Source organism: Typopeltis vanoorti, chromosome 25 (assembly GCF_054136105.1).
Source record: "Typopeltis vanoorti isolate ZY-2024b chromosome 25, IOZ_Tvanoo_1.0, whole genome shotgun sequence".
Lineage (NCBI taxonomy): Eukaryota > Metazoa > Arthropoda > Arachnida > Uropygi > Thelyphonidae > Typopeltis > Typopeltis vanoorti.
This window is the reverse complement of record NC_143573.1, coordinates 20,288,267-20,313,730: the sequence shown is the minus strand read 5'-3', so window position 1 is coordinate 20,313,730 and position 25,464 is coordinate 20,288,267. Positions and strand designations below refer to the sequence as shown.

General features: G+C 37.1%; 1 protein-coding gene across 3 annotated transcripts in view; it reads right to left on the bottom strand.

Annotated features, from left to right (window-relative positions):
* Positions 1 to 25,464, bottom strand: part of LOC150092591 (low-density lipoprotein receptor-like) — a 400,302-nt gene that overhangs the window by 343,937 nt on the left and 30,901 nt on the right. For all 3 annotated transcript variants that reach the window (XM_090414387.1, XM_090414386.1, XM_090414388.1), the window contains exon 3: positions 9,942 to 10,064. In XM_090414387.1, the coding sequence (XP_090270513.1) occupies positions 9,942 to 10,064 (123 nt within the window). The remainder of the gene's footprint in view (positions 1 to 9,941; positions 10,065 to 25,464) is intronic.

Below are 25,464 nucleotides of genomic sequence, written 5' to 3'. Positions count from 1 at the left end.
CTATAGGATCAATGGTGGAGAAGTTCTACAACGAATAGTGGGAGATCAGGGGAGAACCAGAGGTCATCCCTGGAAACTGTATAAAGAGGGTGTGAGTAGGGGAGTGAGAGGCAGGTTTTTTCGTGCAGAGTTGTGAATGATTGGAATGCCTTGCCTGAGAGTGTGGTGTCTGCAAGGAGTTTGAATGTGTTTAAGACCTGGTATGATGAGATGTGTGTGAGATAAAAGGACCTCCTAGATGAGTCTTTGACTCCATGAGGTCTTGTTTAATAATAATAATAATAATAATAATAATAATAATAATAATAATTTCTATATAGTTAACTACATGAATGTCATTATTTAATATTATGACTGTCTAGGCATCTCCATCTTACTTTGAGCATGGGTAGACTGTACAATTACATATTTCTGAATTCGTATAATGGTGAATTCATCATTTATAGATTATAATTAATATCCTAGATTTTAATAAAATTATATCAGTAAATGAACAAAAATTAATCAGTATTATTAACATCTGACCTACATGGAGTCAGCGACTCATTGTGGAAATTAAGTATGGAAAAAAAAAACTTTACAAAATGTAGACTGCTGAATATGTAAATTATCATAAAGTCAAAAAGATGGCGTACTAGAGTAGAGAAGAAAGACAATAATGACAAGTGTTATAAACAACTCATAGTAAACATATTTTGTATTCAACATCGCGGTTAGTAGTTGGAAGGGGATCAATCGTTCGATGCGGCACACTCTCCCTCGATGAGTCTTTGGACTCCCTGGAGGTGTCAAATAATAATAATAATAATAATAATAATAACAAACACAGCAACTTCTGGAAACTACAAATATTTTTCAAATATTTGAAATATCTGAAATATTTTCAAGTACTATATTTAGAAAACAATGACAGCAAAAAAAATAATAAAATAAAATAATAAAAAAAAACATTTTCAGATGACTACACTTAATAAGAAATCAGCATGTCATCCTGCAGAATTTTACTAGCTACTCGAGAAATCAAAATTGCAGCAACTATAGGCATTCTACTATATGAAATACCAGTACCAAAAGCTGTGCTACTTCAAATATTTTTTGCAGGATGCTAAATTATTTTCTACAAGTGTTGAATGACAGGATCATACCAACGGCAAGGTCAACAATTTTCAACCTAGCCTAATGGTCACATGCAGCCCTCCAATGGTTTCTGTGTAACCTGCCATTTATTTTATTCTGTGTGCTAAATGTCAGCATGCCCTAATATCAAGGCAGTCTTTTTTGTTCAGGCCCAAAGTAAAAATATTCATTATCATTTATTATTGTAACAAATATATCCATGCTTTTTATGTCTAAGAACTGTCAAAATCTTGAAAACATCGCTGTCTAATATATTCACATATACTGGAAAAGTTCTGATAAAAGATAATATTATTATTACAAACCTCCATGAAGTCAATAATTTGTAATAGGAGATCTATCTTAGTCAACACAAAGCATACCATTCCACTCCTTACACATGTCCACTGTTTGCATTCTCGCCATCCTCTCAGACAATGTGTTCCATGCCATTACCATGCTACGTGGGAAAATCTTACTTCTTACTTTCTTACTTACTACTTCCTTTTTCAACCTTCAGGAAAAAGGCCTCCTTGTCCTCGTTCCTTCCCCTCATTCTACCATTTGAAAAATCTCTCCATGTTAACACAGTAAATATCTTTCAACAGCTTAATTGTCCCTCCCTTCTATCTATTCATCAACCTCTGTATTTTGCATGCCCTCAGTCTATCCTCATAACCAACATTATACAGTTCTCATATCACCTTTATTATCCAAATCTTTATTATCCATCTCTGCATCCTCTCCAAACTTCATCCCCTTTCAAATTTCAGTGACCAGACATGAGCACAGTAAGTTAAATGTGGTCTGATGAGAAGTATGTACATTGGAACGACCGCCTTTTATCTGTCATTGTCTTCCTCAGTATTACAGCAACTCTCTGGATTTCCTTCACATGCTTTGAAATATGTCACCCAAAGCCTTAAAATTTCAATCTAAAATTAATCCAAGATTCCTCGCTTCCTTCATTTCTTCAGTATAATTCCACCAAGCAAGTATGAAGCATTCCATCTGTAGAACTGAAATTTCAAAACCTTACATTTAGCTATTTTAAAATGATATTCCTATTCATTTTTCCACCATTCCAGCTAAAATCTCTAGAAGAACAGAATGTCAGCACTATTACTAATAATCCTCTCGTTTTTGCATTATCTACAAACCACTGAATATCTCCTGTCATTCATAACATTATCACTGACATGAGCAAGTGAGTGTGTTGAAACATGGAAACTAGAACTGGAGAGGTGGAATGTTACAGAAATGGCCTCATGTGGGAGATAGTGGCTTGATAAATGAAGGGGAGTATACACTATATTACAAAGACAGATGGAGAATGAGGGAGTAATAATGGCTATAAGAATACTGGCAATACATTGGTTTTTCTGTATACAAATGCTATGAGCATTAGGAATAAAGGGAATGAGGTAGAAAGTTTTTTACCTTGGGTATATTAAAAAAACCTAGCTTATAAAATTGCTTGGTATCTCTAACATAAAGGGAACGAGTTTGTGGCATTGATTGACTCAGTCTCTCTCTCTCTCTCTGAAGGTTATTGGTATCAGTGAAACTTAATTAACTGAAGAAAATGTTCAAACAGGGATAGAAATTATTATTATTATTATATTATACTTATTATTATTATTATTATTATTATTATACTTCACAGAAATATTCCCCCAATCACAAAATGAGACCCTCCACTTGGACCACGATCAAAACAGACATTATGGTTCCCAACCATAAAAGAAGCAGAACTTCTCTCATTAATACATCAAATCAAACCAAACAAAGGCCCAGGAATAGATGGTATCAGACCCAAAGATATAAAGCAACATGCAACTAGTTTAAGTCCAATCCTACTAAAACTAATAAATAAAATATTTAAAACAGGACAGATACCAAGTATGCTAAAGACCACCATAATTACACCCATATACAAACAAGGAAAAAGAAATTTAATCAGCAATTACAGACCCACAGCAACATTACCAATTATCAATCAAATTATGGAGCGGATCATACTGAAGAAACTCACAGCATACACTGAGATCTTTAATATTATCCCCAAAGCACAATATGGTTTTCAGAAAAATAAGGGAACAACATCTCTCTTGGAAGACTTTACAGACGTAATTAATACCGCCTTAGACAAAAACAAAATAGCCATGGTAGTCTTTATAGATCCAAAGCATTCAATACACTTACACATCAAACCTTGTTAGAAAAGATGAGGCATGTTGGAATAGACGGGCCTCTTCACAGGTGGTTTACAAACTACCTCCAAAATAGAAAGCATATCACACGTATCGGATCAAACCGAAGCAGAGAGCTACCAATAACCTGTGGAGTGCCACAGGGAGCTGTACTCTCCCCAACTCTATTCAACATTTACACTCACGATATTAATCAGTTACCACTCAAAGGTAAGATATTCCAGTACGCAGACGATACAGCAATAATATCCATCCATAATAACGCAAGCATGGCCCAAACAAATATGCAACATGATATAAATCTGATCATAGACTGGCTCACGAAAAACTCCATACACCTAAACTCAGAAAAGACAAAATTAATCATATTCAGAAATCCACTGACTCGACCAGTTGATAACAAATATATAACTATCCAACATCCACTTTCCAACACAAAAAACACACAGAACAGCAAAACCACCACAATCACTCAGGTTGAAACAATACGATACCTTGGAATTTACCTCGATGCAGATATGAACTGGAATAGCCATATAAAACATCTACACAACAAACTCCGAACAATAAGTGGCAAACTCTACAGATTAAAAGACATAGTTCCCATATGCCTAAAAACACTAATATGCAAAGCACTATGCCAAAATATACTAAGATACGCTATAACAACGTATGCCTTCTGTGCACCTACAAATTAAATAGATTAATGTCGCTAAAGTACAAAATGACAAAACTGATCTTTTGGGAACAAAGAGAAAATCACGACCTTATAAACATTGCAATGGCAGAACATAAAATGTTTTGCTGACAGCAAAACATTTATGTCACTATGCAGCCTTGCTAAAACATTATTTCGATGCCAACTACAGGACAGTTAGAAATACATACCGTATAACAAGACCTCAGACTACTAATTATATCACATATAAATACAATACATCCAGGAATGAGTTAGCAGAGCTAATCTCAGATGGTATGGTCACTTAAATAGAATGGGAGAGGAAAGATTAGCAAAACAAGTGTTCTCTGCCAGGTTGGCAGGAAAATGACCCAGAGGAAGACCAAGATATAGGTGGATTGATACGGTACAAAGTGCCTTAGACGATAGAAATATAAGATCTGATAATGTTGGAGTCTTGACAAGTAACAAACTGATTTGGAGGAAAATTGTAGATAGGAAGTTAGTAATGATGTAATTTTTTCATGTAGTACTGTCATATCCTGTACACCCCTTGAGGGTACATGGCAGGAATTTGATGATGATGATGATGATGATGATGATAAATACAATAATCACTACGGAAAGGCCACGCGAAACTTCTACATCCCAGACATGATAAACAAATTACCTTTTGAATACAGAAACCTTACAAACTACAACAGCCTGAAAAGAGCTCTAAGGACATACTACGAACAAGAAACACGCACCCAAAATACCATACAAACTTAATGAAACACAATATATTCGCTCAGGCTTCCAGTTCAGTGACGCATCAGTACATTCCAATTTATTGTGTGTGTGTGGGTGGGTGTGCGTGCGTGTGCGTGTGAGTGCACGCGCACGAATTTCTCAATTATAGATTCCGTAGCATCCTAACACAGCGAAAAAAAAAAAAAAAAAAAAACTGGTGTCATCCTCAGATAAGCTTACATTTAAGCTTCGAGGATGAAAGGAAAAAAAAATTAGTTCTCATCCAAGATGTATCATATGTAACCAAATGCATGTAATGTACGTATCACAAGAAAACCAATGTATGTATTATATGTAAACCAATGTACGTAATGTAAATATCACATGTAAACAAATGTAAGTAATGTATCATATGTAAACAAATGAATGAAATGTATATAATAATTGTAACAAATGTATGTAATGTATATAATAACTGTAACAAATGTATGCAATGTAAAAAAAAAAAAAATTATTTTAAAAGTAAATCATGAGTTTACACCGTATGTTTGTGAAATTAAGGACACATAACATTCAGATTGCATATGTGTAAATACTGTTTTATAATCACACCTTTTCAAACTTGAAAAAAAAAAAAATAGTAAACCACAACATGTAATATTATACAACTTATGTAACTCTGAACAATATAATTGTAAATTATTATTATGATTGTTATATAAAAAAAAAACTGTTATCATCATTACTATTTAAATCTCATTATATGTAGCACAAACTGCTGAACCTTGTAAAATAATATACTGAATAGATGATCATTGTACATATGTAAATATTTGAAAAAAAAAAAAGTATTATTATTCAGGTCTTCGTGGAGTCAAATGACTCATCATGGGAGGTCCTTTCTAAGAAATACAAGTCTATCAAGACTCATTGAGGGAAGTCCCTCCCAGGAAACACAAAGTCCATCATACCACTCCTTCTCGCTCTCACCACTCTATCAGGCAATGCATTCCATGGTTCAGCCACCCTCCATGCAAAGAAACCACTCCTCACCCTCTTTCTCCCAACAGTTTCCTTTCATAACTTCCAGGGATGGCCCCTTGTCATGACTCCTTCCTGCTGTTCAACCAAGTGAAAGAACTCCCCAGTGTCAACCCTGTAACCACCTTTCAACAGTTTAAAAGTCTCAATCATATCACCTCTCCTTCTTCTATCCACCAAACTCTGCAGTCCGCACTCCCTCAGCTGATCCTCATAACTAACATTGTACAGTCCTGACAGCATCTTTGTTATCCCCCTTTGTACCCTTTCCACAGTTAATTTATCCCCTTCAAATCCTGGGGACCAGATCTGAGAACAATAGTCTAAGTGTGGTCAGATCAGAGTCTTATACAATGGAATGATAACCATTTTATCTCTGCAGGTCAGTGTCCTTCCCATTATTGCAGCAATCCTCTGTGTTACCTTTGCAACATGTCCCCTAAATTTCAGGTTTCTATCAATCATCACCCCAAGATCTCTTATCTGCCCTACTTCCTCCAGTTCAACTCCTCCCATAGAGTATGCAGCATCCCATCGATGTGTCCCAAACCTCAAGACCTTATATTTTGCTGCATTAAACTGACACCCCATTCATTTGCCCATCTATCTAGCTTAATCAAATCCTCTTGCAGGGCTACCACATCTGCACTATTACTAATAACCCTTCCCAGCTTTGCATCATCTGCAAACAACTGAATATTCCCTTGCAATCCACGGACAATGTCATTGATATAAAGATTAAACAATATAGGTCCCAGTACTGAGCCCTGGAACCCCACTTGTAACCTTCTGCCTCTTTAATATTGCTCTACCATACACGACTCTCTGATACCTATCGGACAGCCAATCCTGAATCCAGTTGACCAATCTAACATCCAGACCCATGTGCTGCAACTTGAATATCAGCTTATCATGTGGCACCCTGTCAAATGCCTTTGCTAATCTAAGAAAATGGCAGTATATGCCTTTCCCTCATCTAATGCTCTTGTAACTTTATTATAAAAGGCTAGCATATTGCTAAAACAAGAGTGCTCCTTCACAAATCTATGTTGACTCTCACAGATAACATTACCCTCATCTGCCCAGTGCTGTATATGGTCCCTCACTACTTTCTCCAAGATCATACTAACTACTGATGACACACAAACTGGCCTATAATTAGACACTTCTAGTCTGCTATTGCCTTATTCTAACATATCAGGTGACCCCAGAAGTAGATGTCACATGATTAAAACAAAAAAACTCTTCTTAATACTTTCCCAAAACTTTTTTTTGTTAAATGGTACAGCATATTTAAGTAGGAAATGAAAGGCAAATGTGGTGGTGGTGGTGGAATGCTATTCATGATTAGCATTGAATATCATACCAAATCGTTGGCGCCTTTACTATCCTGGCATCTGTGTGCGTTGCACACATTGCACATATGGCCGGCATGACCCTGCTTTCATCTTTAGGACACCACTCCCCTCCTCCATCCCATATACAACTTGCTGATGCCTATCTGACAGTTCAATGCCCATCCATTTCACTAGTCTTTTATCCAGTTCCATCGATTTCAATTCATTTATCAGCTTGTCATGTGGCAATCTATCAAAGGGCTTGGAAAAATTCTAGTATACTACTTATGTATGCATCTCTCCAGAAAATAAATAATTTTCATAATCTCCACTTTCCTAATCTCCAGGATATGAAAGTGGAGAGCATTTATCTTTAGACAATGGTAGATTGATAACTGATGAAGAGGATGTAGTTGAAGTATTCAATTAGTAGTTTTTCAGGGTATTTCATCCTTGTGAATGCGACGTCCTGAGAAACTGGAGTGTAAACGGTATGGTGCAGGAGTGACTGATAATGAGTAGGAACCATATCAGAAATTAAGTAAACTTGATGTTAATAAGGCTGCAGAACTTGACAATACATCACCAAGTGTCTTGAAGGAATGCTTCAGGGAATTAATGCCACCCTTGGTCCACCAGTTTGACATGAATCTTGCAACAGAACAAGTCCCAAAGTTGTGGAAAGAGTTTTACTTCACAAAGGGAGGGAGTGAAAGAGAATACTAAGGCTACACATTATAAGCCAATCAGTGTGTCTGGAGTTGTGGTTAATGTTAGAAAGGTTAGTGAGAACTTAGTGATTCAGAACTGGGTTGATAATAGCAGTATTCTCTTTCTTTTTCTCTATGATGATCAGTATGAGTTTGATAAGGAGAAGGGAAGTCATACAATCTGCAATCTGATATAAGGGAGATTCACATATAATGATGGATTTTTAAAAAAACCTTTAATAGACTGCCATGCAAAGATGGTTACTTGCAGAGTACCACTGGGATTTGCTTTGGGCAATTAGTGTTTAACTTGTATGCTAATGAAATTGGGACAGGCTTAACTGGAGATATACAGCTATTTGTTGATGATGCAAAGTTGGGAAGAACTATGAAGAGCAGAGCAGATGCTGTGGCCTTGCAGGAAAATCTCAATAGACTATGTGAGTTGGCAAATGAGTGAAGTATTCAGTTTAATGTTACAAAGTGTAAGGTTTTTAAATATGGTCAGCAAGTTAGGATATCATCATCATCATCATCAAATTCCTGCCATGTACCCTCAAGGGGTGTACAGGATACGACAGTACTACATGAAAAAATTACATCATTACTAACTTCCTATCTACAATTTTCCTCCAAATCAGTTTGTTACTTGTCAAGACTCCAACATTATCAGATCTTATATTTCTATTGTCTAAGGCACTTTGTACAGTATCGATCCACCTATATCTTGGTCTTCCTCTGGGTCGTTTTCCTGCCAACCTGGCAGAGAACACTTGTTTTGCTAATCTTTCCTCTCCCTTCTATTTAAATGACCATACCACCTGAGATTAGCTCTGCTAACGCATTCCTGGATGCTGACAATGTCAAGTTCTTTCCTAATATCCTCATTTTTAATATGATATTGCCATTGATGCCATCTGTTCACGCCTCGAATCTTTCTCAGGACTCTCATATCTGCAGTCTCTAGTCTTTGGTCAAGTGTTTTACTTCTGACCCAGCTCTCAGATCCATAAGTTAAAACTGGTTTGAACACTGTCTTGTATACAGCTAATTTAGTGTTCCGACTAATTTCTCTCTTACTCCGTATGAATTTATTCAATTGACTTCCCACCATACCAGCTTTGCTGATTCTGTTGTCTATTTCTATATTTAATTTACCATCTTCAGTAAAAATCGTGCCTAAGTAGCTGAAATGTTTTACTTGTTCCACAGGTTCTCTTTTCACAACACAGTTGACATTTTCAATGATTCTGCCTATTTTCAAGTTAGGATATAAAGAATTCAATTAATTGGAATATTTTGAAGGAAGTAGAAGAGATGAGAGATGAGAGATCTGGGAGTGATGGTGGACAGAGACTTGAAATTTAAGAGTAACATCATTAAAACTGTAGTAACATCACAACAGATTATAGTATTGATAAAGAGGACCTTGCCATGCAAAAGCAAATAGGTTATGATTCCCTATGTATAAGACTTTGATCAGCCACATATGGAATACTATAGGTAGATTTGGTTACCTCATTTTGATGGGGATGAAGATACAGATATCATAGGAGACAGTCCAGAGAAGGGTCACTAATTTATTGTCAGGTCTGTGGTATATGAGACCAGATTGTGGGGACCAGGATGCAACTTGCAGAGCCTTGTGAATAGGAAAAGGGATATAACATAAGACAAATAAGTCGGTGAAGGGTTGTTACCACAGTAATGTGAAAGATATTTTTCAAAGAGTAAAGGGAGGCAAGGGTAGAACAAGAGGTCACCCCTGGAACCAGTATAAGGAGTGTGAGTAAGGGAGTGAAAAGCACGTTCTTTTCACTCGCTTACTCACACTCTCCTTGATAAGTGGAATGCATGGCCTGAAAGTGTGGTCAGTGCAGAAACTATTTCTTTCATTAGTGTTGGCCTACCATGGTGATTCTTTTGACTCCATAGAAGTCTAATAATAACAATAACAACAATATTAAAATTAAAACTTTCCTGGGTGTCAGTGATATAAAAGAAACTTTGTAACATTTGGATTTGCTTATTTTTAATTTTTTTTTCTTAAATATGTACTTATATTCATTTCAAATAGAAATATTTCTAAAATCACAAATGTAAACAAACTCACCACATGTATACTGGTTTTCATCTGAGCCATCACCACAGTCATCTTCCTTGTCACACAGCCACCTTCCAGGAATGCACTTTTTATTGCGGCACTTAAACTCTGCAGGTGAACATGTTCTTCCAGCTACAAAAAACTTATTTAATTAACAAAATTTTAACGTGTTACAGCTAGTGCAATGTTTTGATAAGAAATTATGAAGCATTTATTACTGTCATTATCATTAAAGTTTTCATGAAGTGAAAATATACTGAGGTCTGTTTTATTGATTCTACAATACAGTTTTGTCTGTTTTTTCTTTTCTATTTTTTACTAGTATATTAACTGGAACATACAGAAATCAGACCCTTATACTTTTCCATTTCATGCCACAGCAAACCTGCTGCTCAACAAAGCTATCTTTTATGCATGAAATTATATTTTGCAATGCTTCCACATTAAGAATAACACAGAAGGATACAATTCCAAATCACTCTAATTTTGCAAAGGTTAAAAAAAAAAATCTCAAAAAAAATCAAAAAATCTCATACAGTAAATACTTATCTTTATTTATAAGTACTAATACTTATATCTACTCATAATTTTATTATGAGTAGATATAAGTAAAATTATATCTACTCATAATAAAATGAGTAGATATAATTTTTACATATTTCAAGGCATACTTAAAATATCGCATTATGCAAAGAAATAATCCAATTAAAGTATAAAAGAAATTAGGTTTGCTGCAATTCAGATGCAGCTACTTTACTGACATTTTTAATAATAATAATTATTATTATTATTATGTGACACCTCCGGGGAGTCCAAAGACTCATCGAGGGAGAGTGTGCCAACAGCATCGAATGATTGAACCCCTTCCAACTACTAACCACGTTCAAATTTGCTTAACTTTTTGCATGAGCCATTAGTAGCAGAGGGTTGCTGCTATTACTACACTGCTGTTCAGAGGGGAATTTATATTCTCAATAATTAAAACAAGACTGACAATATCATTTTAGAAGCGTCAAGCAAGCACCTCTAAATTTTATAACATCCTGTTTCCTTGGTACCTAGTTCACTTTGTTTATTATGAGATGTTTCCTAAAATTCCAAACTGGAATTAACAATTTGGCTGATTATATCCTACAATACTGATGGTTTATAAAAGTGCTTCACTGATAAGAATAAAATCAGAACTAGTTACAGCAGCCGAAATTTTAGCCTTAACAATTTTGGTAATAACAGCAATCAGTAAGTCACTATAGTACTCAGCTTGGAGTCAGAGCCATGACTCACAATGTTAACCCATAACGATACTGATTTGATAGGTGAAGCATAAATGTTTTTCATATTCCCCTTTGTCTGAAAAGGTTGTTCTTTGAATGGAGAATTATTGAGCTTTAAGCTCGCCCTGAAAGGGCAGTGAGATTAGCTGTGTTCAGCTGAGCATAGAATTGACTTGGGTCTTTTTGTATTTGCAGAATTCTGCTTCATTGTAGTCTGAAGCTTGCTTGATCAGTGAGTTCGGATGATTGTTTGTCTTGGTGAAGAACTTTTCTGCTAAGTCATGGAGGAGGGATGAGATGTAGGGAATGTTGACTTCTCTGTGAATCTGGAAGTTTCTGATAAACCATGGACCAGCCAAACTCATTCTCAGGCATTTATTCTGTATTCTCTGCAGCTTTTGAATATTTGTATTCGAGGTGTGACTCCATAAGTGATGACTGGGTGTATTACCATCCTGTATATGAGTAGTTTGTTCCGAGTATCCAGTTTGCTTCTTCTGTTGATCATGGTGTAGAGCTGTGCAATTACTTTGGATGTCTTTGAGCTTATGTGTTTTATATGACTGGTGAATTGTAGTTTTTTGTCAAGCATCACTCCGAGATATTTGACTTCACACTGCCATGGAATCTTAACTCCTAGCAGGTGTATGTCTTCCTTGGCCTGAAACTTCTTTCTACTGAACAGTATGGCGGAACTCTTCTGTGGGTTTGCTTGGATCCTCCAGTCCATCAACCATTTCTCTAATGTATGAATACTGCTTTGGAGTCTTCTGATAGCTAGTTTGGGGCTGAGAGATCTTGCTAATAATGCAGTATCATCTGCATATAATGCAGTGATTGTTAAACTTGGGTTTTGAGGGATATCAGCTATGTAGATAGAAAAGAGCAGGGGGCCCAGGGGTGAGCCCTGCATCACACCTGCTAGGATCTTGCATCTGGTTGACACAGTTTCATTTATTTTGACTTGCATGAATCTGTCTTTGAGGTATGTGTGAATTATTTTTACAAGATTAATTGGTATATTGAATGTGATGAGCTTGTAGAGAAGACCCTAATGCCATACCTTATCAAAAGCCTTTGCAGCATCTATAAAGACTGCAGCTGTGTGGAGGTTCCAGTTGAAGCCTTTGGTGATGAATTCGACCAGTGGTGTATCTGTTGTATGGTGCTATGGTTTTTCCTGAATCCGAACTGCTCATTAGGAATTATATCTAATTTATCTGTTGCTCATTGAAGCCTTGTAAGGATTACTTTTTCCGCAACCTTTCCAAGGCTGGACAGAAGACTGATAAGGTCTGTAGCTTTCAGGAAGCTGGGAGGTCTTTCCAATCTTTTTGATTGGTGTGATATCTGCCATCTTCCATGTTAAGGGAAAATACTTCAGTCTGAGGATGGCATTGATTATATTGACTAGACGTACAATGGCTTTTCTGGGGAGTAGTTTGATTATTTTGTTTGTGATTCTATCTGGACCTGGAGCCTTATTGTTGTTCAAATGCGTTATGATATTTATAACTTCTGCTGGAGAAGTGGGTGATAGGTTCTGGATCATCCTTTTGTTGTGTTATAGGCTGCTTAACTCGGGGATGAATCTTGTAGATAAGATTGATGTTCAAATTTTCATAAGAGGGGTTACATTGAGTTTCCAAATTGTCTGCCAGAGCCTCTGCCTTTTCCTTGTCATTATGGCTATTGCCTTCTTGGTCTGAATTGGGGGATATACGTTACCTTTCATTCAGAGTGTTCTCAAGAATTTCCAGATAGAGTTGTTTAGCTTCTGGGTTTAGCTTCGTCAGCTTGGATTCCCAATCTTGGTTTCAATGTTTTTGGAGAGCTTCACAGACTTGTCTATTTAGGTTATTCAGAATTGTTTTATCTTTCGGGGCTCTTGTGTTATGATACCTCTTTCTGGCTTTATTTTTCAATCTGATTAGATCCATGATTTCCTCGGGGATCCAACCAGTATGGTGAAAGACTGAAGTTTGGGTGACTAATTTTATTGCTTTTTTGATTTGACTGGCTAGGTTGTTTACAGCAAGGTCTATCTCCTCTTTATTGTGAATAACAGGGACTGGGCCAATGTGGTCTGGGAGAATTCTGGAGAGCTTGTCCCAAGATATGAAAGAGTGCAGAGGAGAGAATTGTTCTTGTGTACCGAGTTAAAGCAGAATGGGGTTGTGGTCAGAAGAAAGTTCATTTAATGTTTCCAACTGATACTGGTATCTGATGTTTTTGAGGATGACTAGGTCAAGTACATCTGAGCTTCCAGCTGAGCTGTGATGGGTGGGCTCTGTGGGTCTGCCTATAACAATAGAATTTTGCATTGAGTAATAGTTTAGTGTATAACCTTTGTCATTGATTGTGGAGCTGTACCAAGCTGTATGCTTGACATTAACATCACCAGTGATGATGGAGTCTGTGAAGCTGAGAATGGAGTCTAAGTCAGATACCAGTAATGGAATGCTGGGTGGATTGTATACAGCATAGATTTTGATACTGCCAGCATTGTTAGTATGAACTTCAACGCCTATTATCTCTAGGTTCTTGGTTTGTGGATTGGTCAGGACATTGTGGCTTAGGTAGTTTTTAATGTATATGGCTGTACCTCCTCCACTGCTGGTGAGTCTGTCTGTTTTGTACATTATGTAGTTCCGTAAATTGAGGTTATTAGCAGCTGGCCTGAGATGTGTTTCATTAACTAATATTATATCAGGATTGTGTCTGTGAGCGATCTCTTGCAATTCCAGAATTTTGATACTCGGTCCATTTGTGTTCCATGCAGTTGGGCTGGAATTTTCTTTTATTCATTATTGAGGGCTGTCCAAAATTGAGTGGGTACCTTGTAGGAATCTTTTCGTGGAGGATGGTGAAGGATTTGTCATGCTGAATTCTTGTAACATGGCAGCTAGTGAGGCAGTTAATACTGATGTTAGATTAGAACTTATTTGTTCATGGGATGGAACAGCCTTAGTTTGTGCAGCCTTGGCATAAGTTTTGGTCATTGCTGTAGCTTGTTTTCTTTCCTAAATTGTTGAACTGGAGATTATTTGGACCGGGATGTGACCTGCACGGCTGCCTTGAGCGTCGCTGTAGGGTGTTGGAAGGGCAGTTTTTGCTGACCTGCAGTTCTTTGGGTGTGTAATGCACCCCTTGTAGTTGACAGGGTGAGATCCTCCACAGTTGGCATGGATCTTGGCTTGGTGCACAAGATGGTCTGGTTGGCCTCACTGCATTTTAAACACCTGAAATTTGCCTTGCAAAGTTTTTGGGCATGGCCAAACTTTTGGCACCTATGGCACTGCCCAGCTGATGACTTTTTCCTTAGCAGCTCAGTAGAAATTCTGAGGCCACAGATAGCGGTCAGTTCATATATCTTTTTCTGTGTCTTTTCAATCTCTACTAGCACCAGTGGCATTGGCTGTTTATCTGACCTGAGCATCCTGCGCACTTTGACTGGGGTCAGGCCCTAGGTCAGCAGTGATTTCTTCAGAGGTAACACTTTCGGTTACCCCACGAAGTACCATCTTGAGATTCTTTTCACTGGATAAAGCAAATGTGTGATAAGGAAGACTTTTATTATCAATTAGCTTTGTCATTTGCTTGTAGTCAGTGACTGAAGCTGGCTGGATTTTGACTCCTTCGTCTTGGTTTTTAGCCTAGGAATGAGATTTTATGTTCCATAAGGGCTGATGAGACAGTGGTCCATTTGTCCTTGTCCCTTAATATAACAGGTGGAACCTTTTTCAGTGTTCCTTGGGACGTCTGGTGTCGGTGAGTCTTCATTCATCTGGTCCTCTGCAGTTCTACGTCTTTTGTTAGAATGCTCCCCCTGTGAGTTGTTTTGACAAGGAGATTTTAGTGACAGAACAGTAATGAATTCTCCTTGTGATATCTCCTCCTCCTCTCCATCCTGGTCATTAGTTTGAATGTACTGCTTTATAAAACCCGGCCAGTCAGATTTAAGCTTGTCCGTTATGAGCTTCAGTACCTCTAGGGACTGCTCCTTATCAAGGATCCGGATCTGCTCCTTGATGTTTTCCATTCAGAACACACGCAATTTACAGACATAGAATACTAGTTATGGTGGTGTTGAAAATGGGCTGTAGATGGCGTTGATGGAGACGATTCGTAGTAGAGGTTCGATGTGTGGTTGAGACAGTTGTAGGTGTCCTCCCGCAACGAGTCTTCGGACTCCTTGGAGGTGTCAGGAATAATAATAATGATAATAATAATAGGATCGGGGATCTCCTTCCGGCTGAAATTGTTTGAGAGCAGTATATATAATCCCGGAGGGCTATGGGCCTGCCAGCAAAAAATCCTGTATACCAAGGTGGTCTACTAGCAATATTTAGACTTGTAGCATGCTATTAAATGGGGAAAGGAGTGTCAGTATCTCACTTGGCCACAAATTGAAAGCCTACCTTCCTATAAAACCTTAAATCCACCACTGGTCCTCATAGCGGGTGGGGCCTGCCGGCCATTATACCTTTTGCATGTTTCATGCAGAGGGGGAGACAGTAGGAATCAAACTGTGTCAGTGCAATGTGAGATTCCTGAAAAACCTTATATGCAATCTAATCAGGCTCAGTCTAAAATAATACATCTGTCCTCGTCAAAAGTCCTTATCATCCCTCATTCCATACTCACTCACAATGTTGATGTGGCAAAAAAATATATATGTGTATGTGTGTCGCTGTGTGCAGAGTATTCTTCGCATAGCGACTTCTAACATTGATGCCAACACCGACAAGCTGGTCTAGGAAAAATATTGCCAAGTTGCCCATTGACATTGTAAAAAATGAATTTTTCTTCATTAAAGTATCTTATTTTCAAGTATTGATTGTATTTACTTATCATAAACCCGACTCCTACCTACGCTCTTAAAGCTGAGTTTGTTTATTTTTATAGAATTTTATGTAAAGTATCAAATGCATAGCGTTCCTTGTGAATCTGGAAAGCATCTTACAATTTGAAATACCGCAGTATAGCTTAATGGCCCGCGGACTTCATTGAAATTTTTAATGGGGCCCAGCACTGTCTGAAAGGTTGAAGACCCCTGCTCTAGATAATCAGTGCAACCTTAAAATATACATTATTATATGATAATCAAGAGTGTGAATGATAATTTTTCTAATGTTTTCAGCCTAACTCATAAGACTTTAATAGATTAACATTTTTATTAGTTAGCTCAACGATAACTTCTAAAGCCGGAACAGTCCACTTTAGGCCTAAATTCTCGATAAGCATGATGATGATGATTACAGTTAGCAAGTATTATTATTTTTTATTATTAATTATTATTTACTATATATTACTAATTATTATTTTTAGCAACTAATTAACATCACCTTGATTCACGTCACGCACTGTTTCACTCCCATTCCCCGTTATGAGCTGTTATAGCAAGCAAAACAAAACATTTGCTTATTCTGAGAGACATTCAATGAGAAACCAGCAGCTAATTCTCTTATATTGAAGAATATACATTCATCAGAAAAATACACTTCCTGTTAATTAACGCATTTGTAATAAGTAGCGTTAGGTTTACAAATATTTTTTTGTAAAATAATAACGATAATAAAAAATAATGTGTCATTTAAAAATAGTACCCTCATCTCCGAAATCGCCAAGGGAAAAAAAAAAAAAAGTTACTTTATATTGCATTACAGACGGCGAATTATTGTTTGTGTGGCACATATTTTTCATACCCATATTATGCTGATGACTTAATCTTATCCAACGGAAGTGGCAGCACTGTACGAAGTGCTACCCAAAAGTTCGGGGAATTTGACCATAATTTTTTTTTTTTTAATTATTTATCCTAATACCTAGTTTTCACCGTCTCCTTGGGCATGTATATAGCAATCCTAGCGGTTTTTCCATGATTCCATGTATCCCTGGAAGCCCTCAACATTTTATTAAATGTTGAGATTACTGTTGGGCAACGCCTGCGATTCTGCCTGGATCTCCTCAGTCGCGACCAAATGACGCCCTTTCAGCCGGAATATCATCTTGGAGAGGAGGAAAACGTTGCAAGGGGAGAGATTACGCAAATGTGACTATCTGTTTTTTGGAAGCCAAGAACTGTCGAACAATAAGTCGTGATGGAGAACCGAGTCGTTCTCCATCATGACTTATTGTTCGACTATGATCCACTTGTCTGAACATTTGCACTGAAAACTTGCTGCTGACAGTTTGACCATGGGGAAGGGTGGAGGAGGAATTCCTTGTGGACAATGCCTGGGATGTCAAAAAGAAGCTATCAACATTGGCTTGATATTACTGTGAACTTCACGGAAATTATTTTCGGCCGGAGTGAATTCGGAGAGTTCCAAACAACGCTTCCTTAAACATTCGGTAGGTTTTTCTGCAGTTTTTTTTTTTTTTTTTAAATTTTTCTTATAGACTGAAGCGAAATTTCCCTTCTATATTAGCCTCAATGGTCGGTCTTTTTTCATCCCTTAAAACAGGCAAACTGGCCAGACATATGGAAGTTACAGACATAACACACTGCCTCATAGCCTTAGTTGTTTCGGTGCAGTCATATTTGACGATCCATGGTTGAAAAGACCTGTGTTCGAATCCGGTTTAGAACGCGAAGAACCTTTATAATAGTTCTTCTCCAACTGATTGTGAGTTAACCGGTCTTAGGAGACGAAAGAGTTTTAACTCCGAAAACTCAGAGTTTTTGTCTCTCATGGTTAACATTAACCGTAACTATGAGGGACAAAAACCCTCAGAATAGCGACAACTCTAAAAAATATTGTAAATTAAGTGATCATAATAATATTTCAAAAAATCAAAAACTATGGCCTTTAAAGGACAAGATCCAGCAAGAACTAAAATAGTATTAGATAACAAGATCTTAGAACAGGTGAATTCATTTAACTACCTAGGATGTATGATCACTTATGAAAATGAAAAAGATATAAACATAAAAATTGCAAAATATTTAAAAATAACAGGAGTAATTAATTCTATATTTAAACCAAACCTAGTTCAAAAACAAACCAGGCTAAAAGTATACAATACATTAGCCCTACCGGTCTTAATGTATGGAAGCGAAATCTGGACAATAAAACAAAAAGACAAACAAAGATTAACAACAGCAGAAATGAAGTTTATGAGAAAAACTGCAAAGTATACCCTATTTGATCACAAAAGAAACGAAGATATTATGAAAGAATTAAACCAAGAACCAGTAATTGAAAAAATTGAAAAATATAAACATAAATGGATGGAACACGTTCAAAGAATGAAAACAGAAAGATTACCAAAACAAGCCTTAAAGTACAAGCCATTTGGACAAAGAAAACCAGGACGTCCTCTTAAACGATTCAACGATGACTTTTAAGGCCAGAACAGGCCATACTAGGCCTAAATCCTTGATACGTATGATGATGATGATGATGATGATAATAATATTTCAATACTTTCAACTAATTAAGGTGTCCTATTAGAATATAGCGTTGATTTTTCTTGGGAATGAGACAAAAATTGTCGATATACAGAATTGATTTTTCCCTATTGATAATCTCGCTTAATCAACTGTTGTCCTGTAATTAACAATTACAGGACAACAGTTGATTGTCATCCTGCTGTTTTTAGTGTCGTGTGTGTGCAGTCTTTATTGCATGGGAAAATACGTGGGCAAACGTTATCAAAATCTCACTGAGAGTTTAGAAGGAAATGGGCACAAGTTCAACTCCCTGAACTTCTGTATCAATCATAAGGTCTAAAGGGCTCACGTGAAGCAACCGTTTTCCAACCTTGACCAGTGATGATCTTCTGACAAATGACCTCTTCTTGTAAGTGAAGAAAGTTTATCCAAACGATGAAGTAATCCTTAAAGATCAAGTCAGAGCCGGTACTAAGCAGATCAAAGTTTTCTGGCGTTTGAATCAAATATATATATATATATATATATATATATATATATGCTTTTTAAATAATAATAATGATAAATAATTTGGCTATTAAATGATTTAGTGATTTGGAAATACAAAAATGACTTTGCCCATTCTTAATTTGGATCTGGATACAACGTACTTTTCAATAGCGTTTGTTAAACTGTAATGATCCACAAAATTTCTGGCCCTAGAACGTCCAAAAGAAGGTTTTTATTGCCTCCCGAGCCATATACAAAATTCATAAAAGTAATAAAAAAAAAAGTTATCTAAAATCTGTACTAAATAAACTAAATTTATTCTGTTCGTGGAAATTAGCCAATGCGAACACATCAAGACTGGAATAACACAACAAAGATCCATTTTTACATTTTGTCATACTACAAGAGAAAAACATACGTACACCTGGTTGGTTAAGTGGGCAGTATCTCCTCTTTCAACCAACGTTTCGAATCCCGCTGCGGTGTGGAAGTTTGTGAAATCTTTAGAATGTAAATCAGGAGTATCAAACTCAATTGGGCCGTGGGCCATTTGCTATAAAAGTGTATCTCAAGTGGGCTGCAAAACATTTTCAACTAAAAAACCTTCACTAATTAGAATCGAAGGGAAGTGAAATAATGAGTATAAATAAATTGGAAAATTAACAACAAAAATTTTGTTTATTCTAAGTTATTACAAGACATAAAATAATAGTATAATGATTATGACAACTGAAAAAAAAAACAGAATATTTTTATTATATTTATATTACGGGAATAAAAGGCGTTAGCTGAATTTTTTTTATTAATATTTACAATAGATGGCATTTAAACCAAATTAAACGAAATTAATTTTATTGTAGTTTTGCATTTGAGTTAGTGAGCGCACTCACACACACACACACACACACACACACACACACACACACACATCTAACTGAAAACAATAGTTTTTAGTTAGATACTGTGTTTGCCGGTGAAACATATGGTTTTGAGTCTAAACAGCATATGTTAATGTGGGAGGAGACATATGATTCATTAGTTAGTGCCGTGTTTCTCCTAGTTGTCTCTAATTGCACTAAAGAAATATATTATACATGCTGAGAAATATATTGCACAGAAAACTTTCTGTGTGTGCAAAACTTAAATTTTTTTTTCCGTAAAATAAAATCAGGGGTGCGAGTGATACGTGAGGACGAGTTATATTCGCGTAAATACGGTATTTCTGTTTTATTATACAAAGCAACCATCCTTTTTCCCGATCTTTCCTTGAGGCGTCGTGGGCCCCAATAAAAACCATTGGGGGCCACTAGTTTGACATCCCCGATGTAGTTGATTGTCATTACCCATTGTGAAACATCACCCTACTTATTAGAGAAAATTATTGTATATGGCTTCTAGAACAGAACTTTCAGATTACCCAGCTATATTTATTCAACTTTTCGTGGGTATAATTGTAATAATATTTTTTTCTTCTTTTTTTCGAATCTGAATCAAACTTTATTATCCATACCTGTTATTTATATTATATACCACGGGGAGGGGGGGGGTATCTGGAAAGTTCTGATAAACACCTAGAACAAAAATGATATTAAAGAACTGATATAACCACAAGAAAAAACATACGAGGATATAAGAATATAAGAACATAAGTTACCTTCATAACTCTGCTACTAGTATGTTCTTTCATGTGGTTATATCAGTTGCTTTAATATCATTTTTGTTCTAGGTGTTATCAGAACTTTCAAGACTCCCCTCGTACAAGGGTACATATCCCCAACACAAGCGTGTACAAGTACGTACACGCTTATGTTATGTGCGGTTAGTGAGAGCCACTGTCTTCAGGTGGGATTAATTTCATTGCCCGTTGTGAGACCGCCACCACGTTTATTGGAGGCCAGAATGCAGTGGCTTGCAAAAGTCCATGTTTGTTCTATAGAGCAGGGGTTTCCAGAGTGTGTAAAAAAATCAAAGAACGTAGAAACTTTCATACTTTCTACATTCGGCTTTGAAATAAAGCTGAATTTAATATCCACTTTACTTATATAATTTTGCATCGCCAAACTGAAGTCTTTTGGGTCTTTATTTTAGTAAATACTTTACGCACCGTCCTAGAGTTCGCTTGCGAAAAATACACCACTCTGACAATTCCAATTCCTTAGTACTGATTGGCCGGAGTACCGCAGGGACCCCTACTGGCTCCATTGCTGTTCTCTATATACATGTCAGACATTTCGCACAACCCAATGTCATCCATCATGGCCCTATGTGCGGATGATACAGCATTATTAGCCAGATCTCTTCGGCAACACGTCATTACGAAAAAGCTTCATAAAAATCTTCTAAAGTTAGAGATATGGTTCTCCAAATGGAGACTACAAGTAAATCCCCAAAAGAGTTCAGCCATTCTTTTCACGAAAAGATCGATATCTCCTGCAGGAGACGTCTTACTATTCAATACAACAATCCCTCGATTAGTGCGCCTGATGCGTTCTTTAAAACAGGCGCATTAATCGAAAACGCACTAATCGAATATAGTAACCTATGGGGAAATGTATAATTCGTTCCTCAGATTTCTTTTTTGACCCTTAATTTTTTTTTTTGTAAAAGAATTAGGCTATGTCTCAGGGCCTAGTTAAAGGAAAACCATGAAGCTGAAAGACAATAAAACATATTCAGAATATAAAATTATTCTGCTTCTTAACAAAGAATTGAGCTAACGTAGTTTGGTGGGCATTCTGTTTCTTTTTTTCATACAACTGACGGTATGGCCTTATTGCCTCTTTTGCAAATTTTACTGGTTCTCTCTTCATCAGGGTCAGTTTCTATGCATTGCTACTTAAAAACTTCGATTGTACGAAAACTATTCAAATTGTTTTGGTGAAACCTCTTTGGCTTGTCAGTGATTAAATTTTCTTCATATTCTTCAGAATCTTCCCGCTGTGTATCTAAATTTAGCAGGTTATGCAACTTCTCAGAATGAGATTTAATTAACTTAGATTCATTTGAAAAGCCTCTAAAATCATTTGCAGAATGTGGAAGAATGTGCTTCAAAAGGCTTCAATATTGCTAACAGTAATTTCATTCGACTTTGCGACTTTATAACCAAGCTGAAATTTCTCTGATTTGGCTAGAAAAGTCTTGGAAAGCATTCTCTTCCAAAGATGAAAAAAAAAAAAAAAAAAAAAAAAAAAGGCCGGTTTCATCGACACTAAATATTTGTTGATCACAATAGTCTCCTTCTTACACAATTTTCTTCAAAATCTCTGGATATCTCCTTATCTGCACTTGTAGCTTCTCCTGCGATTAGAACATTATGTAGGTTATTTCTCTTTTTGAAACGCTCAAATCACCCATCACTAACGTGGAATCTTCTTCTTTTCCATCATTGAGAGACCTTTCTTTCCAGGTTACAAAGAGACAATGCTTTTGATTTAATAAGGCCAGTGTTTAGTGTTTAGCGGGATCCGTTTTTGGTTACAATCTTCGATCCATGTATAAAGAAGTCTCTCTAATTCAATCATTATAATACTTTGATTTCGAGTGCATGCATGATGAACTTGAAGCAGTCTTACCTTTCTCTTTATATTCAGCAGTTGATTCACTCATTTTTGTGTTCTTGTCCTATCTTTGCTCTGGACTCGCCTTGTTCATTTTTCTTTATTATTTCAAGTTTTTCTTCCAATCAGATTACTTTTCGAATCATTTTCACAAACACTTCTATTTTTTGCTCACTAATTCTTTTACTCACGATTAAAGGTTAGGAAAATAATTTAAAATAAAAAAGTAAGAAAACAATTGCACGAGATATGATCAGTAGAATGCTATGTAAAGCAGACGACATAAATTTTGGCGGTAAATTTGTAACATAGTGTACATAGAAATAGTGTACTATGCCATTAAAAATAACTTCGTAAAATGTTTCAAATCGGAAACTAAATTATTTCATTCTGGTGAATGATTTTTTTAAATAGTTAGCCATAAAAAATGTATAGATCGAAAATTTTTAAAATCTGTAACATTTATTTTTAAGATGTATAGAGGCGCACTAATCGAATTTGGGTATCGAAAAAAAAAATGACGCATTAATCGAAAACGCTAATCGGGGGCGCATTAATCGAGGGATTGCTTTATTAAAATTCCCTGGCAGACAGAAACAAAATACCTAGGTATCGTACTCGACGAAAAATTAACTTTTACCAGCACATCAAGACTACGTGTGCAAAGGCATCTAAAGCCAGTGCCCAGATCTACCCCCTAATTAACAGGAACAGCAAACTAAACATCAGAATCCAATTGCTTTTATACCAGCTGACGATTCGTCCCATAGTCACTTATGCTTCTGCAGCCTGGAGCGATACCTCCAATACTAGCATTCTCAAACTGCGACGTGTACAAAACAGGTGCTTGCGAATGATTCTAAACGCCCCATGGTTCGTCAGAAATAATCAACTTCATCGAGATGCGAATATTCCTTATATCTTCTCTTTCCTACAATCTTTAGCATCAAAGTTTTTCCTAAAAACGTCCATACACCCCAACGATCTAGTTCAGCGAGTTTTAACCTACAAGGCAACGGATATATTTAACCAAAAGTCATTTTAACTTCCTGTAGCGATACATAATCTCCATGCCCATTCAGGGTGAGCAAACTGCATAAAATTTTTCCTCACTGTAAACGTAACAGATAGTGGGGAATATGAAAAGCATCTTGCTTCACCCCTAAAGCTATTAATGTCAATTGTCAATTCCTTAGTACTGAACGAGAGTTTTTGTTCTCTTAGGTTTCTTCGGGAATTTTGCTACCGGTGAGGGGGGGGAGTTGCCTGAGAGAGAATTTTGAGTCTCTGGGGAGGGTGCTTTCCGGTGTAGTCCGTGTCGGTGGGTGCTTTTTCCTGGAATATGAGCGGTTCTACTCAGTGGTGGGGTGAGACTGGATAGAGTGGAACCAACGCTGAGTTGGACGATCTTTCGATCACTCATAGGGAGTCGTCCGGGGATCGCCTAATTTTCAGAGAGACCTTTACTTATAGAGGATGTGGTTCTTGGTTAGGGGGGGATTAGATTTCCGGGGATTTGTCTTGAGAGAGCATTTTGAGTCTCCAGGGAAAGTGTTTTCTTTGGCATGGCCCAAGTGGGGAATGCTTTTCCCTAGAATATGAGCGGTTCTGCTCAGTGGTGGGTTGAGTCTGTCACTGGGTGGAACCAACACTGTGTTGGACGATCTTTCGGTCGCGCGTGGGGAGTGGTCTGGGGGATCTCCCTAATTTTTAGAGAAGGGCATTACTTAAAAATTTGCTCCTGGTGAGGGGAAGGTGGCTTAGATTTCGGGGGATTTGCCTTCAGATAGCATTTTGAGTATCTGTGGAAGGTGTTTTCCGGTGTGATCCGGGGCATTGTTATTGGCGCCTTTCCCTGGAAAATGAGCGGTTCTGCTCATTGGTATGGTGAGCATGTCACTGAGTGGAACCAACGCTGATTTGGACAATGTTTCGGTCACTCATAGGGAGTGGTCCGGGAGATCGCCTATTTTTTAGAGAGGCCCTTTACTTAAACACCGGAATTTCACTCCGAGTGAGGGGGGGTTAATTTCGGGGGTTTTGCCTGGGAGAGCAATTTGAGTCTTCAGGGAAAGTGTTTTCCGATGGGGCCTTGTCGGTGTATGTTTTCCTCTGGTGTTTTCCTTGAAATATGAGCGGTTTTGCTCAGTGGTAGGGTGAGCCTGTCACTGAGTGGAACCAACGCTGAGTTGTACGGTCCTTCAGTCACTCGTAGGGAGTGGTCTGGGGTATCGCCTAGTATTTAGAGAGGGTTTACTTAAATAACTGCCTGGTCTCTGAAGAGAACCAGCCAGTTCGAAACAGCTGTCAGGCCAGTGAAACCTTATCAAAATAGACCAATAAAAGGCGAATATATGGACGCTTGGGTAAGCGATCATGTCTTGTTCATGGTCCACACTAGGGCAACTCGTAAATGCCGCGAGTTTATTCCCGTAAGCCCTCTGGTCAAATTTCTCATGAAACTTTCATAGTTTCTACATTCCGCTTTGAAATAATGCTGGATTTAATATCCACTTGATTTACATAAATAAAATAACATTTTATTGAGCGCTTGTGTGTAGCTAGTGGAAGTATCATGTGCCATCCAAGTCTAGATCGACCGAAGAGGGAGCGTTGTAAGTTCAATTCTAGTCGCCGTCTAGAGTAACTTTTACTAAGCATTTTTCGACTAGTTCCAGAGTTAGTCTATCTCTGGCATGATAGAGCTGGTTATTTCCCCCCAGAAACTCGAGTTGTTCGAGCTATTTCGTTCCGTCACCTCAAGAAAATCGACCGTAGAACCCACACTATTTTCAGACAGCAAACATAAAGTT